General features: G+C 43.4%; 1 protein-coding gene across 1 annotated transcript in view; it reads left to right on the top strand.

Annotated features, from left to right (window-relative positions):
• The first annotated feature begins 8,149 nt into the window (after positions 1 to 8,149).
• PRKAR1A (protein kinase cAMP-dependent type I regulatory subunit alpha) overlaps positions 8,150 to 19,313 on the top strand; it is a 17,093-nt gene continuing 5,929 nt past the window's right edge. Inside the window, exons 1-9 of the mRNA XM_056340373.1 lie at positions 8,150 to 8,283; positions 9,427 to 9,486; positions 10,412 to 10,590; positions 15,967 to 16,140; positions 16,769 to 16,860; positions 17,073 to 17,134; positions 17,663 to 17,709; positions 18,357 to 18,515; positions 19,188 to 19,248. Coding sequence (XP_056196348.1) covers positions 10,414 to 10,590; positions 15,967 to 16,140; positions 16,769 to 16,860; positions 17,073 to 17,134; positions 17,663 to 17,709; positions 18,357 to 18,515; positions 19,188 to 19,248 — 772 coding nt within the window. The 5' untranslated portion in view covers positions 8,150 to 8,283; positions 9,427 to 9,486; positions 10,412 to 10,413. The remainder of the gene's footprint in view (positions 8,284 to 9,426; positions 9,487 to 10,411; positions 10,591 to 15,966; positions 16,141 to 16,768; positions 16,861 to 17,072; positions 17,135 to 17,662; positions 17,710 to 18,356; positions 18,516 to 19,187; positions 19,249 to 19,313) is intronic.

The following is a 19,313-nucleotide window of genomic DNA, read 5'->3' as shown; positions in this document are numbered from 1 at the left end:
CTATTACCCTTACCAAGAGGTGGAGGAGGAAGAAGGGGCAGCAGCTCAGCCAACGGCCAAGCACCAAGGGGCCAGCCCGGGCTCCTCTCGGATCTCCGGACAATAAATGCTGCCATCTGGTGCCGCGAGGCTGGCGGCACACATCGCTCGTGCCGCCACCAGCACACGGCGATGCCCCTGCACGGTACTTGTTCACAGGAGAGAGCGGTCCTTGCTTACTCTTTGGATCATCCAATGGGTTACCTGCATCGCCACTAGCTTTTGGTACTGATGTAGGAAAACCCACTGATTTTGGAGTCGAGTGGCCCCGGTAATAGAAAGCTATAGAAAGAAATGCGGAATTTAAACCTCACATTCACCTCTTGCTTTGAGTTACTTCTTGTTTATGCCAGGACAGATATATATTTTTTTCCCCTCCTATACAGTGGAAAAATGAGAAGAAAGCAGGGAGCTGGACTGTATATGTCAGAGGCTAATCTGAGTTTGGAAGAACCCTGATCACAAGATCTAGACACCAGAGAAGTCATCAGTTCAAAGGCTTTTTTTTTTTTTTGATATCATGATTCCTGTATCAAATATAAAAATGTGGGAAAGAAAAAACAACGGACAGAACATATTTATGACAGTTATCAGCAGACTCACTTGTCTTGCTAAATTTTCTGGACAGATGCTAACCTAGTGTGGGGAGGGAAAGGGGTACACAGTGGAAGTGTGCATGCCGTGAGCATACACGGAGTCTCATTGCACTCCGTTTAAGGTTCAGGAATGAGGAAAGATGCATCGAGACCTTGAGAGCCATCTGCTGGCACTTACATCTGTCAGGGTGATGGAAGGACAAGAGCGGTCGTGTCTGACTCCAGAGCCAGTCTGAATGTCACCAAAGTTTTGAGAGCTTTGCTTCTTGTAGTTTTTCCTTTTCAGTTTTAGATGCTGACCCTGAGCCAGCTCCTGCCATTTAATGAGCTGTCGTTTGTGAGCAGCCCTTTCAGAAGTGTTTGCCAAGGTCAGGGAAGAGCGTGCAACCTAATGCTGCGTTTCCTTGTAAGTTGGATTAATGCTCCTTATCTTGTCCTCGCTCTGGCAAAGATCCCATTTCCCTAACTAGCATTAGGACATCACACTTACCCTGGTAATGGATTATCTCACTGGAGGCTTTCACAAATTGGTTTGACGCGCTGCTCACAGGAGTGGTGCAGGCTGAGGGTGGCTGATCTTCACGTCTCTTTGGGGTGCACATTGGACTCTTTTAAAAAGTTGTGGAGTCTCTTCAGCTGAGAACCGTAAGACCTGTACCACAGAGAACAAAGGGGTTAAAACTGAAAGTGGGGAGAGAGGAACTTTTGCCTTCCCCTTAACTTCTGGGTACAGCGCTAATTATAATTCCTCTGTAATTATCTAAAGACCAAAGAATGTTCTGATATGAGAGATCAGAACAAGTCACATTGTGAGAGGGAGACTGGGAGCACACAGAGGTCCTGATGGACAGAGGAACATTGGGATCCTGCACAGCCTGGTGTGACCAGACGAGAGGAGCAGCTCTCCTTAGTGAGGCTCTGGAGGGATAACATGGGGAGAGACAGGCTCACTGCCCAAGCTGCTAGCACGTAAGTAATTCTCATGACCTGGGTGTCTTTCTCCTTTCATGCTAGAGGAGACAAGGAGGGGCTTTGAGGAGAAACAACACAAAACATTGGTATAATAAATGCATTCATAGCAGAAACAACTTGGCTCTTGTTCAAACAGAGCGTGCAGAGAGGCATCTACCCTGTCCGTGGGACTGTGGTGTACACAGAGCCAAGGTAACTGTAGCCATCGCTAGCCACAGCCTCCAAGTTCATCTGGGTGCAGCTTCACAACTTCTTTTGCAAACCATACCGAATCAGTTCTCGTGTGACCGGCATAAACCTTGTCCAAATAATTCAACTACCGATTCCCATGACTGGAGCATACAAACATCTCATGAGCTTGGATTCTTCCTCGGCCCGGAAAGTGCTTTTATCCTCATTCTGCTGGGGGAAGCGGAGATGGAGTGAGGCTAAATGACTTTTACAGGAGAGGCTGGAAATTAGTAGCAGAGCAGGAAACTAGACCTACATCTCTTAATCATCTTGCTGCTTCAGATTTAAGGGTTACAGTTGGAGAATGAAAAAAGGCTATATCGTATTCCTGCGGGCACACAGCACATGCCAAGCAAGCCTTAGCTGACATTTCAAAGACCTATTGTTTTTAAAGTGGGTTCCTTCCATCTGGGAAATTGTTCTATTATCTTGGGGGGAGGGAGGCAGAAACTTGCATCAGAAATTGCTTGATTCTGTAGCAAGTTTGTTAGATGTCGGTCCAGACATTGTTTGGATGTCAGTCCAGACCAAGAATAGTGGATCTGACCGACTGCATGATGTGTTTACTTTGCCACCTGCTTTCAGAGGCAAGCACATAAGCAAATGGCTGTTTTGAATGCTTTTATGTGTGCATTTATCGTGCAAGGGAACTGTGTCACAGATGATGCACAGGGAGGGAGCCCTCCCCAGACTGCTTCTATGTTAAAAGCACGGGAACTGAGGATTCTTTTCAATGGGGGTATTTACATTCTATTACAAAACAAACACTGGTAGCATTTCACATGCGTTCCCGGAAAAGAAGTCAACAGTAACTGTACACTATCTCATTGCTCTTTAATTCGGTTTGCGTCAGAGATCTTAAAATCAAGAATCACATTTGCAGATGCTTGGGCAGTTCATGAACCGCTGAAGCTGCCCAGGGGTTGTATAAAGTTAAGAATGCAAAACAAAAATGGTTCACATCCAAATTGCAGGAGGCAAAGACCTGCTGCTCTCCCATCTTCTTCCCTCTCTGGAGGCCTGAGCCTTGCAGGGCCTTTTTTTGTCGTGCTTTGGATGCTGTTTTCTGTTTCCCAGCTCTTGTGAGGCAGCCTAGCACTCTGACTGCATCTGTTTCCCACTCTGCTAATCCCTGTCCTCACTCAGAGTCCTTGAAGTCCTTCAGAGTTGTACATAGACACCTAAACAAGGTGTTTCCAATAAATATTGTCAGGAGGGTGCTTAAAAACTTCTTGCCTTGCTGTTGAGGTGCAGATTAATTACCAGTCTAGCTACAACTCCTTAGGTCAGAAGAAAGAGGGAACACTGAATTCAAGTTAAACATGGTTGGACGACAGGTGGAACATCATTATCTGTGTTAGAATTTAAACATGATATCATGGCTTTTTCAAAGTGTTATGGAGCCTGTCCTAAAGCAAACAGAGGAGAGCTATGTGACATATCTCAGATAACAAGGGCACCTGGCTGGCTGCACTGCCTTCATCAGCTGCTGAGCTCTTTAGCATTTACTCAGGAGGTAAAATGTTCCCAGCGTTACCCCTTGGGTGCTGGAAGCCTTCCAGCTGGGAACCACACTGAGTGTATGATGACGGGCTGTGTTGCATCAGGCAGGTCTTGCAGATGTAAATGGATTCCCCGACTGGCCTCTCTTTAAGATCTAGGCACTTCAGGGCATTTTTTTCTTGGCTTTTGGATACTCTGTTTTGAGTCTTACCAGTCATTTTCTTCTTCAAAGTAACATATGGAAATGATTTGAGATCTGCCGTTCAAAGCAAACTCGTTTTACACTGGGGACCATTTCACACAACTGTCTGCCCAGCTGACGTGCAGCAAGACCAAAGCCAGCTTCCACGCACCAGCCTTTGTGGTCCAGAGTGGCTTTTAGCCCATGGTGCAGGTCACAATGGGGTTGGAGCAGGAAGCTTAAGCGTTAGCTTTCAGACTGTATTTTGTGACCATATCAATTCCTTGCTCTGTTCCTTTATCACCTTTCATGTGGCAAAATTACAGATGTTGATAGCAGATTTATTTACACTGTAATTCATCCAGAGGCTCAGACTACCTGGCAAACATTGTGCCTTGCTGGGCACTGTGTGGCAAGTACCCTTTTCTCTCCTTGCACGCAGGTACATTGAAGTGTCAAAATGAAAGCGGTCAAGTTCGTACAGTCAACTCCAGAGTTTGGCCTGGAACCCAGAAGCCCTCAAACAGTCTATTGTCAAACAGGAATATGTTTTTTTTCTGTCTTTTGGCTCCTAATTTATGGATCTTCCTATGAATCACACTGCATAGTCTCAGTGAGACATGGTGTGTAGCAGCAATAGGCAGTTATTTTGTATGCTAGTTAAAGCTTAAACATACAAGAAGACATGCCCAAAGGATACAGTGTGAACTCTACCTCTGACATCACCATAGTCCACAGTGAGCTCACAGATTTTTAGTTTCACTGACTTTCTGATTACTGATCGATGTGGATTTTAGGGCTGTTGGGGCTGATGGCAGCTTCAGTTGGTAGAAGAACCCTTTCTGTACCCCTAATGCTTCTTCATTCCCCATTCATCCACCCCAAGACAGCGCACACACAGCAGTCTCCCCGATCAAGAGTGTTGCTGCCAGGCTGTGCCTCTTTGGACCCTGCTTGTACCTCAAGGGCGATGGATTTGCACGACTTGACATGTGAAGCTGTGTGTGGGACACAAAAGTGGCTGCTTCAGTCTGACACTTGTTCAATTTGTTTGCTTTCAGTCCCAGTGGCTTGTCTGAGCTGGTGGTACCTCATGGGCAGAACATGATGCAAAGGTGGGACGGTATCTTCAGTGCAAACCCCTGCTACTGTAACTCCTGTGTAGGATTCCACCTACCCACAGGTGCTGTTAACCTTGCTGCCACTAAAGTATCTCTCAAGAAGCCTTTTTTGTTCTATGCACACAGCAGGGGTAGATGACTTCTGGGCTCTTATTTCTCATCTTGGCTCATATAATTTTTTTCTCCCCCTGAGCTCCCCAATCACTGCCCACTGTTATTCCTGGCAGAGTGTGATTGCTCATGGAGGTATTTTTTCTGGCCTAGTAATCTATGATTTTTACCTTTTTTTTTTCTTTCCCCATTTTCCTTTCAGATGGATCTAGCGACTCCTCAGCCACTTTAACTTCAGGCTGCTTTTCATGCCCTTTTAGCACTGCTCCTTGTGCCCTCTCCCCATGTCATCCTCACTGTTCCATGCCCAGCCTTCTTACCTGGCTACCTTGCCCTGGATCTCCTTCCCCTCAGCTAACCTGCTGTGCCAGCGTGCTCTCATTTACTTCCTCAGTGAATGCTGCAATGCTCTATGCTTGCAGGATTAATAACGAGTCAGTATCTCTGTGGGGTTTAGCAGAACAGCAAGCCTTCACTTCTTTCCTTCCCAGTGACCATTCTTAGCTTCTATTACTGTTGATCACCATGTTGATAAATAGCACCATAAAAATTAGAGTAATAAATTCAGTCTTTGTAAGAACTTCTGGGAAGCTTTGTTAAAAAGCAAACAAATTATCTTCCCACTTGGGATATTTCAGATGCTTTTTACAGACAAATTTATTGGTCTTTTATGAGACCAGGAATATGTATCCTACATGGCTTAATGCAGAATGGAGATGAGCCAAATGCTTAAGAATGATGAGGTGGCATTATCACTCAGTTGATGAAGGAATTGTGATGATCTTGAAGAGGGTTCCTGTTTTTAATCATGAAAATAGCGCTTTTGACTCCCTATGAGGCTGAGGCAGAAGCAGCTAAATACATAATTCTAAGAGTAGAGCACTGAACAAAAATGAGCGGACATACTGGTCCAGGTTCTCCAGGGCAGTTAGGTCACTAACTCCTCTTAACTTGCAGGCACCTAAGTATCTCTAGACACTTTCATCCAGAATCTGCCCAGAAATACCATACTTCAGGCAGTGTTTTTTTGGTTTAACAATGAGAGTACTCAGGCTGCTAAAATGCAGGAAGTCCTATCTGCAGCTTTCTGCAAGTCCATGCTGTGACACATGATGATTCACAGCCCCTGCCTGGGGAGTCGTCTCCTCTCATCCATGCTCAGACTCTGCCAGTATTTACCAGTCTCGAAAACTGAATGTCCCACCACTAAGGACATGTGATGGTTACCGTCACTGAAATCACTACCACGCTAACCCACAGTGCTTGCCATTGGGGTTTGAACCAAGACTACTAGATTTGCCTAAAAAAAAATATAACGGTGCTTTAGGACAGGCTCTGCTACAGGATAGGAGATGAGACTGAATTAGAAAAATGATTCTGTTGAGTTCTTGTTGAGTGTAACCAGAAACAGCCCGTACAGTTCCCCACCTTACCCCTCTTTATGGTGACTCGCTGGCTGTATCACGCCACGTCTCTTAGGCTTGCGTTGGTATATTCTGCTGGCAGAATGGGCAGCTCTCCTCTGCTCTTCAGCAGCCACAGCCTCAGGCAACAGACTGCTACATGAGAAACTCTAATGCATAAAATTGAAATGAAAGTTGTGGGAACAGTGCTGACGGTAATGCAAGTTATTTACTCTGAAATGTTTATTACTTAATTAGACAGTTAAGACCAGGGTCTGCCTGTAATTCAGACCAGACCAAAGGGAACAGGGTTTTGTTTGTTTTTAACTTCTCTTACATCTTTAACACTGTAAGAATTAACACATGCATATGTATGAACATATGCTTATGAGAAGCATGATTTAACTTTCAAAGATAAATCAGTGCTGACTCACGGTGAAGGAGTTGTACAGTTAAGAGGGACCTCAGGCTGGCATCACAAGGCTCCTTTTGAAAGCCTGTTCTGTTCCCTTCATTAGACTCCGGCCTTGCCATCTGAACTCCCTGGCTCCAGAGCTCAGGAGAGGGTTGCATCAACAGCATGCTGTACAACAGTATACTTGTTTTCTTAATAAAGAGAATGTTGCAGAACAGGTTTTACGTACTGGTCTGATCTTTGCTCCAGACAGGATCTATCCCAAAACAGCACCAGGACTTGTCCAAACAAGGACTGAGATGTGACAATAGCAGGGAGCTTGCAAAAAGGGAAGATAAAAAAGCAAAAAGTCATCTCTAGGGGAAAATGCATGCAGCTTTTTTTCTAGTGTTTAGAAACTCCTAACAGTTTTCAGTTACAGAAAGAAATGTTACCATGTGAGCACGTACATTTGATAGTTACTAATACTGTACTCTGACAGCATTTCACAAATATTAATGATTCCTTACAATACATATTGTTTGTAAAAATCCCAGCTTTTGGCTTAGTGTCAGAAAATCCCAGACCCTGGCTTCTAATTAACCTGTAACAGGCAGAAGCTATCAAACATCTAAGGAATGTGAACTCGGGCTTTCTTTGCTGCGTCATAAATGCGGATCCAAGATCTAGGCCTAAGATGTTACCCTTTATTTCTTTAATATAAGAACTAGCCAAGAAGAAATGCCATGGCAGATAGCTCCTGATGGCTTGTCACATCATTGCAAAAGCACCAGTATCTTCTGGTCTTGAAATATACATTAAACCCTGGTTCTGGGATCATTTTGGTTGTCTGTAAGACAATTCTCCCAAAGGAGTTAAGCACTGGTGAGTATTGGTTGAAGCGCTCTCACAGCAGTTGTAACATGGAGTTGTAAAACGGCGTTATGTTCTTGGTTATATGCAATGAAGGGGTCATTCCTTCCTTTCCCAAGCCCCCTGTCCCTCCCTGCCAACGCAGCTGGGATCTGCGGTGACTCCTCACGGGCCTGAGGCCTCACCTCAGCCATAGCGGCAGAGGAGGCGATTCCGCACGGGGATTTTACATCGATGGCAATGAGATCCGCCACACCTGAACACCGGTCATTTCCCCATTAACAGCCCCTGGTCCCTTCACCCGGCAGCTCCAAGGCCGAGGCTGCCAAGCACCCGCCGCTGCACCAGTACTGAACGAGGCCCCCGAGGGCAGGCCGCGGCACCGCAACCCCCAGCGCCACTCAGCGGGATCCCGGTAACACCCGCCCGCCCGGGGTCGGGCCCGCACAGGTATTAGGCAGCGCGGCTTCCACCGGGCGGCCCCAACCGCCGGATCCCCCCGCCCAGCAAGGAGGCCTGCCTCGGCCCCGGTCCGCCCGCCGTGGGGCCCGCTCCCCTCAGCGCCCCGGCCACTCTCTCCCCGCCAGCGCCGCGCGCCTTAAAGGCGCCCAGGCGGCCCCGCTCCCAACTCTGCCCGCGGCCCGCTGGAGCAGCGGCGCCCTGCGCTGCCCCTTTAAGGTTACCGTGGCGACGGGTCTAGGTGAGAGCGAGGCGCATTGACGTCACGGCGGGCGGTGATTGGCTGGATCAGTCGGTTTCCGGTGGGAGCTGCTGCCGCCGCTGCTGCTGTCGCGGAGGCCGCGGCCGGGCCGGGACTGGCGGGGGGGCGGTGAGGGCCCGGCGGAGCCGCCCGCAGCAGGTGAGCGGCGCGGCCCGGCCCTACCCGGCAGCCCCTGATGCGGGCGGTGGCGGGGCGAGGAGGCGAGGCCGGGCTCGAGGGGCGCGGCGCGGGGCGGGAGGCCTGCGGCCTTTGGGGGCGGGGGCTGGCCCCGCTGAGGGGAGCGGCCCGGTGCGGGCAGCTCCCGAGGCTACAGTGGGGGCAGCGTCCCCGTTCCTGCCGTGGCTGGAGGCCCCGGGTCTGTGAGGGAGAGAGGCCGCGCTGCGTTGGGCCCCCGCCGGCTTGTCGGGCCGCGGTGGGGCTGGGCGGGCGTCGTCTCCAGGCGGCTAGTGCTCCAGCAGTCCCCGGCCCGGCGTGGGGCTGGGGGCTTCGGGGGTGCCCCTACCCCGGCAACGCCGTGGCGTTAATTTCGCCCTGGTGCTGCCGTAGAGCTGCCCGCTGGGCCGTGGCGGCGCCCCCGGGGAGCGGGAGCACCCCCGGCCCTGCGGTGAGGGGCGGGCTGGGCTGGGCCTGGCAGGGCTGCCCCAGGGAGGGCAGGCCGGGCCCGGGCCGTTCGAGCCATCTAAGTGCAGCCGGGCGTTAGGAGGCTCTGGGAAACCTCGGGTTTGTAATATGCAGAAAAAATACCTTGTAGAAATGCTGCAGTTTTCAGTATTTCCTTGGTATTTTCAGCCCTGGCCTTGCTGTTCTCATGACCAACCGTGATCCGTGTCTATCAGTAGCGCAATTCTTTTTCTGTAGTTTGTAATTTGCAGTCTGTCAGGGAGCCACCAAGTTTCTCTGTGGCTGTTAATTAAGACTGACCTTCACTGTGTGAGCTGTCAAAACAAAAGAAGTAACTGGAGAACTTTAAGGCACTCTTTGAATCCATGTGAAGTCCATAATTGGTGTTTGTGCAACACAATACATCTGTCTGTGCATACTTATGCAGGGATTAACTGTGACAAGAATGAAACCTGTTGAAGTGTTAGCAATTTCGTATTAACTCTAGTCCTCCTGTAATCTCTGGTGGCATAATTCAAGGGGCACAGTGTTATATTGCCTATGTTTCTCAATCTGCTGCCTCAGTAGGATAAAACGCGTAATATGACTGCATCATTTGGCTTTTCAGTTGTCACTTCTCAATGTCATTTTGACTGAATCCATTTTTTTTCTTTTCAAAAGCTGATCCTGGGATCAATATATCTTCGTATTTATAAGCTGTTGCCACAGTCCCTGTAGCAGGTAACTTTATTTATATTTCCTCAGAAATGCACTGAGAAATTCTTTTCTATTTCTAAAGTTGTCTCAGTGTTAATTGCTTTATGAAAAAAGTTACGTGAAATGTTTTTATATATAAATGTAAAAATAGATTTTAAACTGGTTCTATAACTTGGAGGGGATGACACCTGCTTAAGAATATTTTTCAAATTGTTACAGCTGACACTATAATTTTAAAGTCTGTTGAAAAGTTGGCATCGTAATAGATGTGTTTAAAGATGTACTCTTGATTATTTATAGTTGAAGAAATATTTTTGGGACTGCAGTGTATCCACAGAGATAGTTACGAAATATGGACCAGTTTAAAATGGAGGGTAGCTTTTTAGAAGTAATGCCCCTAATTCCATAACTTCCGTTAGTGGATTCTGCCTTGGCATTTGGCAGACTGGCTTTGGTTTCAACCTTAATGTGTTTCACTTCCTAGTACTTTTCATACTGGCCTCTCAGATTCCCAGCTTCCACCCATGTGTCTCCTGCTCGTCATCTCCGTGACCCTGTACAGCTCTGTGAAGTGAGCCTCCAGTCCTATGGAATACTAGGCTTAATCAGCAGAAAGTTTAGGTGGAAGCTTCCCTGACTCTGAGTGCTTGTAGAGCTTGAGTTATTGAAGATTTTCCAGCTCGATCAAATGCTTTTCCTTTTGTGCCTGTGGCTAAAGAGCACCTAGATTTTTTATTTCTCTCCAGGTGCTAAGTAAGTTCATAGCTTTTTCTTTCACGGTTTATTTTAGTTACTAGTTTTACCAATAAAGGTAGTTTTATGCTGTGGTATCAGTAAGATTGTAATGCAGTGTAACTTTCTTTCAGGCAGCATAGCATGTCTGACTGTATCGGGCTGCAGCATCTTTGTTTCTGCTAGTTATTTAACCTTCTCTTTCTTTTATCTTCAGCAATGGCAGCTTCTAGCAGCAGCAGCAGCGAGGAGGAGCGTAGTCTTCGGGAATGTGAACTTTATGTCCAAAAACATAACATCCAGCAACTTCTGAAGGATTGCATTGTACAGTTGTGCACAGTGAGACCTGAAAGACCCATGGGATTCCTCAGAGAGTACTTTGAGAGACTGGAGAAGGTAAAAATACATAGCGGGGGGGAAGGAGGGTGGAACAACCTAAATTTGCATCATCTTCTTGTGATTTAGAGATGGAGCTTTGGATTTGTCTGGTGTTCATATTGGCCATTTGAAATTGGAGCTGATGCTTTTGGAAAACAAATCCTATTTTCCAGTAGTTTATGCCAGTTGAGCACGGTGTAAAAGCACCTCTGTCATAGCAAAGCACATAGGGCAGAACGTAAGCTGACAAGGAGACTTACCCAGCTGGGATGCAGATGTAATCCCAGTCTAATGCTTGCTCATGAAAGCTAGTAGGTGGCACACACGATTGTGTCTGTAGTTAGATAACTGTGGTGTTTGACCTTGGTTAGACACAGACATTAGGTGTCTGATTTCTTATATTGAGACAAATGGTTTACGATAATGTGGGTACAGCACAGAAACTCCTTCTGTTAGTTTCTGTTAGGTTAGTGGTAGTCGGGCAGGCCTAGCTGAGGACAAATGGAAGTATTTGCATTCCAGATCTCTAGGAGAGCAAGCCTGTTTCTGCCTTCTCTTGGGAGTTCGGTGTTGGTGTTTTGCTTTGTTGTTCCTCTTGTCCTCAAGGTCTCTTTGGTGTTCTTGTTGTTGTTGGAAGCATTCTGGAATCTTGGGAATGGAAAGCATTTTGTCATCTTGGTGCTCATGCTTGAAACGGTGATTTTGCATTCTTTTGAACTGTTCATTTTATATATTGATGCTTAAGCAGATAGGAACGGAAGCTGCTATGAAAATGGAAGGTTTTAAAGGCTAATGCAGGGAAAGGTTAGATACAATGACTATTCAGAATACACAATTAGTAAATAATGTAGCTGTGACCTCATACACAGTCAGTTACAGGTGCTCCTTTCAGTAGTTGTTGTATATGGGAGTTATGTCTTTTTAATTTTTTTTTATTCTAGCTAGTTACTAATTGCTAATGTAAAGCAGAAAGAAATGAACACTACAGGTTATCAATATGCATAGTGCAAATTGTCTTTTAATGGAAGTGTTCAAGGTAGATACTAGAAAATGACCACATGGTGCAAACTAACCTGTAACTCCATGTATTTGAAGAACATTTTGCTTATTAAATGAACAAGAACTCCAAGAACTCTGCAATATGCCTGACTTGCTTTTTTTTTTTGGTGTAGATGCATCTTGAGTACATTCTCTTTCAGAGAGAATACCAGCAGCAAACCAGGTAGTAAGCAGGTTCTTAAAAATTCATTGTGCCTCCTTCCCCACCTTGGATTCTCAAGTTTCTAAGTACTGATAGATTGGTAATTGGTAAAACATTGCCACAAGTGTTGATATGCAAAACTTTACAAAGTAAACTGCATTAGCGCACTTAGAATAAATTGTAAACCAATCCATACATAGGGATATAAAATAGGAATATTTCAATGCTTTTGTAGTGAATTTACAGTCAACATGCATTATTTAAAAGTAAAGGGAACTGTTGGCTTTTAGCAAGACAAGTCTAGCTCTGAACTTAATCACATGTATTCTGGAGTTGAATAACTTGATTTTATTCTGGTGCAAGTAGGCTGTCTTAAGTATTTGGTCAGCCTACAAGGAAGCTGAAAATAAAACTGGTTAAGTAATGTTTCTTCCCCCTTAAATTACTCTTATTAGAGTTTTGGTCAGGGTCTCTTATGAGTTGTGTTGGTATGGGTTATACGTGCCCACCAGCACGGCGATAGCTACAGGTGAAACTGTAGTATTTTTCTTCTTGCCTTCTTGAATTTAAAAATTGCTACAGCTTTCTCTTAAGTCAAGTCTCACTGTTCAGTCTAATGGATTGGTCTTAGTTTAGCCAGGTAATGTGGTACCTTAATAGCTATCAAGTAACAGCAGTGAACATCCTGTACTATGTTAGCCAACTCCTCTGACATCTGTGTCTGGAAAGCACAAATGTGAAGCACTATTATTAACCAGCTCTAACGTGGTAGTTAGCTCTGGGAGAGGAAAAATAGGTGAAACAAAATCTGCTTCACCTTCCAGAAGTAATGTCTGTTACATCTTCAATAAAGCAGGGTAACTTTTCAATATACTTTTATAAATGTATTCATCTGTTAGACTGGCTGAAATTGAGGTTGAGATACAGTATTTTTTTTAAGATTGAATTTTGAAGGAACACCATTTAAAACTGAAGCAAGGTTGCTATTTTCTCTGTGGTTATCCTGACAGTCATCTCTCCCACAGCACGCAAACACAGAGCTGATTCACTGTCATGTTATTAAAATACATTGAAGACATTTTAACATGCTTTTGAATTTATGTTCAGAAACATTAAAATTACTGCCTCTGAGATTGCTGTAGCTACTGTAGGAATTCAGATATCCTCTTCTGGGTTATGAAAGCTGTTTCATGCATCTAATTACTACACATTGATTGTATAAATGTTTTTATTTTATCTGTTTGTGGTGTACTAAAGCCTCTATTCTTTTTGCTGTGCAAACGTGTCTGGTAACAGCAATGCATACTAAAAGCTAATGGCTATGCTTGGCTGTGTAGGTAGTCTGAGCTATGGAAACGTAATGTAGAGATCGTTATTACAGTCTGCCAGATGGATATTGGTCGTGGCTGTCCACTGAAATAAGTGCATGTTTGAAATATTGTGTGTAATGCAGTTATGTGCATCTTAGGCTTTACAGAAAGCTGGAATTACAAAGCGCAATTGACACCCAGTCACTGTACTTATTCCCTGCCACCTGCCCTGCCTCTGTACATACATACCTGAATATTTTCCCGTTTTCCTAAGTGTTTCTTTTGCAAAACATGGAAGTTAAGGATGATAAACTGTGCAGTTGTGACTTTATTTTATTGCGGGGCTTTTAACACTTTTTTTTTTTAGCTTCTGAGTGTTTGGGATTTAAGTGTGTGGAGAGCTGATATAAATTAAATACTAATTAGCCAGAAGTTGAGACTGTTTCTGGTGTGATGATAATTACCAGGTGTCATGCTGTACAGTGTAAAACATAATTCTGAAATTGCGAAGGTCATCCTCAGTAGCTGGTAGACTTCAATATGAGTATGTGAAGTCTTATCACTTTAAATTATTACAAGTAAGAAACGTTAAGTTAACTTAATAACAATTTTTTACTTGTCAGGAGAAATGAGATTTTACAGTTAATGGTCACTGACACTGAAAACTTCAAACTGCTTCATCAACAGAAAGACCAGGCTCAACACTCGGATGTAATAAACAGGCTAACTTTATTACTAAACCTTCTTAAAATCCTGGTAATGGTTATACTGATCCATACAGAGTAAAATGAATGCCTTTGTTCATTCTCTGTTAATTTGAGGAGCCTCTAAACCTGAACAAATATATTTTCTCAGTCATAAGTAATGGCTAAATTCTAAGGTAACAGAGTAACAACTGCCACTCTTCCTTCAGGTCCTAGTGCAATTTTTCTCTGATCTGGTGGGGGAGTAATGTGGTTTAATATCAGGAATTGTAAAAGGTGTATTTTAAAAAGATGAACACATGAAAAGCTACTGCTGTGAAAACAATGAGATTTTAGCATGTCACTGTGTGGCACAGTGTTGTCTTGCAAGGTGTAATGGGATACATGGAGATTTGTCTCATTCAGGGATAATCTTCCTCTTGCTGTGTGTGTATGTAGGCTATTTAGAATAGCTGGTATATTTTAAATTAATGTGTTATCTTGCCCACCTGTAACTTGTTTATATGTCCATACCCTATCTTAACATACTTCTTTTTAATATAGTAATATTAAATCTCAAATCAGGCAGAAGTTTCCAGTTGTTTTTTTTTTTCTGTTAGTGCAGTTTTATTGTTCCTTGAGTGGACCATTACCCTGATGAGTCTTTTGCTGAACAGTGTTTTGATACACAGCTCCCTTGGTAAATGCTGCTGAAGCGCTTCTAGCTGTGAAAGTTACAGGATCTCAATATTTTATGTGATACTGGGGAAAAAATACAGCAGCTGGTGTTCACTTACTTAAAAAGTGTCAAGGCTTTTTTATGGGTGAAATACTTTGTATGTGAACAAACAATATGTTTCTGTGGTTGGTGGTGCTGCCCACTTAGTAGAGAGGCAGTTTAAACCGAACACTTACTACTGGTCAAACTATTTTTAACTTCATCTCAGTTGAGACTTGTTTCTCTAAAATCAGAGGATGGAAACAAGGTTTTAAATATGTTTTGCTCCCATCATTTTGAAATGTAGCACTATTTTTATCAATGGGCAAAAAGCAGGAAGTGGAATGTAATTTGATGGATCAGTGCTTGCTCTTTGGCTATCTGAGAGGTGTAAAATGTAAACTCGCTGTAATGGTTATCTGATGTCCCTTTCCTCAAAGTGGTGGTGTTATACATAGCCTCTGTGCACCTCCGGAGCGGAGCATGGCAGCCAAGCAACAAGCTGCCCAGCTGAGCAGGGGACAGTTTGATCAAGGACACTGGGTCAAACCCAGCTTTTAAAAGTGCCGGGAGCTGTCAGAGAACAGATGACTCCTTGTGCTTTTAAGGCATGTCCCAAACCCCTGTTTCCTTAATGCTGGGAAAGTAATTTGAGCTGTTATGATGCAAATGCTTTGGCTCCAAGGTTGGCTTTTTTGTTTTGTTTTTAGTCTGATTTTAGTTGATTAAGGTGAATCTTCTAGTACATAGAAGAATCAAATTTTGTGTGTCAAGTTAGACTTCACTTTATTGTGAGTATGCTAGTCTTCTACAAAATCACTACAACACAGTGCAGCAGGTAGCTGAGGGAAATAAGGAAAATGTGTGACGTCATGCAAAGATCCGGTGTTTGCAGAAAAAACCCTACCGTTTGGCCTCTAGCATCCTCCCTCCAGCTCTTTTGTAAGCAGCGTTCATATTTCTTTCTCCTAAAATAACTGTTGGTTATTGAGTATCAAGTTGGTCCATGACTTGACCTTGTTTCAAAAGCTTCTCATGTAACATGGATTTCTGAGGAATTGCTCTTCTGTCTTTCAAATCAAAAAAGGCTTAACACCTCCCAGCTGAGGGAAAGAACTGCTGGGTTTACAGTTGGGAAGACTGTACAAAAAAACTTTACAATTTGCAGAACGTCCTCATTGCCTGTGGATTACAGTAGTGGAAAGTAGAATCGACTTGTTTATACTACTTAATTTATGAAACTATTAGCGTAACTTATTAAAAATAAACACCATTGTGATATGAATGTTGTGAATGGCCTATCTGCCATCTATTTTGAAAGGCCTTTGATCTTGGTTGCTGTAGTCTCCTGTTGGCCTTAATGTGGGAGCAGTAGTATGCAGGAAGCTCCCTTGCATTGGCAGGCCGAATTGGAATGTGATATATAACGACTTTTTTCTTCACTGGATTATGTGATGCAGACATGTCTCCCTTCCTGTTTAGGAGGAAACAAAACAGTTGTTGAATCAACAGAAGTCTGGTTCTCGCTCAGACTCGCGGGAGGATGAAATCTCTCCCCCTCCTCCTATGAACCCTGTGGTTAAGGGTCGAAGAAGGCGCGGGGCCATCAGTGCAGAAGTCTATACAGAAGAGGATGCTGCATCTTATGTTAGAAAGGTGCTTTGACTTCTAAATGTTGCTAAAAATTGCATCTACAATCCAAGAGTTTGTCTAAGACCACCTTTTAGCCAGTGTATTGGGTAACACTAAGCTCCTGTAGCCTGTTAAGTCTTGTGATAACTAAAAAGCAGACCTCTGTGTACAGCTGTTTAATTGGAGGTTAGAATAAACTGTCATGCAATTAAACCATTTATGCATAACTTGGATCTGTTCCTTTTGAAGTAATATATATATTTAGATGCACATATTTATATATTATATATATAAACAAAGTGTTTCCAGTTATTTGACAGCTGCAACAACATTACGTTTAGCCTAATGGCAGAGCAGACTTGCTGCTATTCATAGCAAAATGGAAGTTGAACAGATACATGTACTCTTGCAAGAAACCCTGAAAAACTTAGCATTGAAGGATGCTTTTACAGTTGCATGAAGTAATACAGGATTTTATTTACCTTCTGCAAAAACTGGCTGTAAACACTGACTATATTTGGTTTTAGATCTGTAGTCCTTGAAAGAAACTGCAAAAACTCAGCCAGTGTTTTGTAGCAATTTAAATAATCTGTTTACCCTGGGGAGTGCAGATTTTTAAATTAATCAGTTACTTTTTCTGTTTATATCCTAGGTTATTCCAAAAGATTATAAGACTATGGCTGCTTTGGCAAAAGCTATTGAGAAGAATGTGCTGTTTGCCCATCTTGATGATAATGAAAGAAGGTAGGAGCAAATCTTTGTAGTCTTCCTTGAAGGGCAGGCTTCAGAAGAGCTAAATGTGTCATAACGTACAAAGCTGCACAGCCACTTTATAATAGTGTAACCATACAGAGGCTATAGGAAGAGTATTGAGAGGCTGGAGGTACAGATGTATGAATGCATGCATGCCTGGCAGTTCTCCAGCACTTGTCTAATGTTGGTATCCTTTTCTTCAGTGACATCTTTGATGCAATGTTCCCTGTCACTTACATCGCAGGAGAGACTGTCATACAGCAAGGCAAGTGACAGTTGTTTACATTGGTGAATAAGTGCCCTAGTGCTGCTGTTAGGTTTTGGGTGGTTAGTTGTTTGTTTGGTTGGTTTTTAATAAAAACACTGTCTGCATACAGTAACCCTTTCTTGTTATGTTACCTGAAGCACAGCTCATACTAAAGGGAGGAGTGGAGCAGTTTCAGGAAGATGTGGTTTCATTACATATGTTATCTATTGTAAAGATTGTCATTTGATGGCTCTGTAGAACACGTTTTATCAGTTTATGGATCTGGTATGCCTTTCCAGTAATACTGGCAATGCTGCTGATCTCCCACATACCAGTAGGTGTCCTCTTTCACAGGACTAAGATGAGTGCAAAATTGGCAAAATGTGAAATTTCATCCTGCAAGCTGTGCAAAAATTGGTTGCTGTCAACCTTATTAGATTCTAAACATCAAAGTTGTCAGAGGTGCCATTTCTGTGAAATGTGAATGTTTGCATAGCTTTACTTTTTTTTTTTAATGTGTATTCAATATTTTCTTGTCGTCTTTAGGTGATGAAGGTGATAACTTCTATGTTGTTGATCAAGGAGAAATGGATGTAAGCATTATTGGTCGTTTATTAATGATATTTTTGTTCCTAGTAGAAGAAGTAGGCTTCTTCTACAGGTCCTTCCTTTAGCAACTGTTCTCATAATAAATTCTTACTTGTAAAAGCTTATTTTGTTCCCTTAACAGCTCAATCTGGCTGTTCATACTGAGTTGTGTGGCTTTCAAAATGAACGATTTGGCCACCAACACAATATTAATGCATTACAAGAGCAGGGTGGAGTCTAGTTGTGGTGTGGGACAGGCGTTAAGAATGAACAGGCTTTTTATTTTCCAGTCCAACTCATCTGTAACTTTCTCTGACAGAGACTTTGTTGATATTTTATTTCTTATCACAGGATCTCAGGAGTCTGTGTGTAGTCTCTGTGCATGTGATGTAGAAGAGAGTCCCTTTGTTGATGAAAGTAAAAAATTGTGGCTGGGACTGGGGTTGGCTGTGGAATGTTGATGAGCCTGGAATGGTCAACTCTGGCTGTACAGATGTGAGAATTTCCCTTTATTAGAAAGGAAATGTTTTCTAATAGCATTTTAGAATGCTATTCTAGGCATTCTATAAAGGGCAGCAGGAGCTTCATGTTGTCTTTGACCAGCTCGCGAGACACCGTGGGCCTTGGCTTACCACAGTGCGCTGCCTTTCAGGTTTATGTGAACAGCGAGTGGGCAACCAGCGTTGGTGAGGGTGGAAGCTTTGGAGAACTTGCCCTTATCTATGGAACTCCCCGTGCCGCAACTGTCAAAGCGAAGACGAATGTGAAGTTGTGGGGCATTGATAGAGATAGCTATAGAAGGATCCTGATGGCAAGTATTTTTCCAGCTGGTGTGTGGCTTATGTCATTGACTCAAGTAGCTGTGTGCATAGTCTGGAATCGGGCTTTTGGTTTTACTATTCACTCAACTTATACTGGTCATCTGACCTTTTATCTGTGCTGGTCCTTTCCTGGAGTTGGTTATTCGAAATCCTGCCGTCTCTTTTCTAATCAGAAAACTGATCACTCAGCATATGTCTGTCAGGCGTGGGGCAAGGAGGAGTCTTGCATTAGTGAACAAAACAATACCAATGCAGTATTAAACGACTAAAAAATGTAATAGCTGCTGGTTAACAAGCCAGATGTTTTGATTCTATTCTGTATTTAGCTTGCTATTTGTAAGTGGTGTGTGTGCGCAGCAGTTGTAACTAAGTTGAGCAGGTGTTGTGAGTTTTGGTAAGGTTATACAGTTAGAATGCATTTAAGAGTGTTTATTGCAGCCTTAATGTTTAAGTACTTTATGAAGGTTGCTCAGCTCTGGAATATTACTGAAATAAATTTGAAAACAATCTTGTGAGTTTGGGGTCTGTGAGACAGGATGCAGTATGTCTGGTTGAAATTTTTTATCTTGAGTTTTAATTGAAGCCTCATGTAAAATATGAAGTAGAAAGAAAACTTACTTCGTGTGCTTGGGGTGGAGTGACTTTTTTTTTTTCTTTTGTAGGGCAGTACTCTGAGAAAGAGAAAGATGTACGAGGAATTCCTTAGTAAAGTATCTATATTGGGTAAGTGAGAAGACTTCTGTTGCAAAGTGGAATAAATTGCCATATTGTCATAAGGCTGTTACCCA

This window comes from Falco biarmicus, chromosome 1, assembly GCF_023638135.1.
Source record: "Falco biarmicus isolate bFalBia1 chromosome 1, bFalBia1.pri, whole genome shotgun sequence".
NCBI lineage: Eukaryota > Metazoa > Chordata > Aves > Falconiformes > Falconidae > Falco > Falco biarmicus.
The sequence above is the reverse complement of the archived record's forward strand: the minus strand, read 5'-3'. Positions and strand labels throughout refer to the sequence as shown.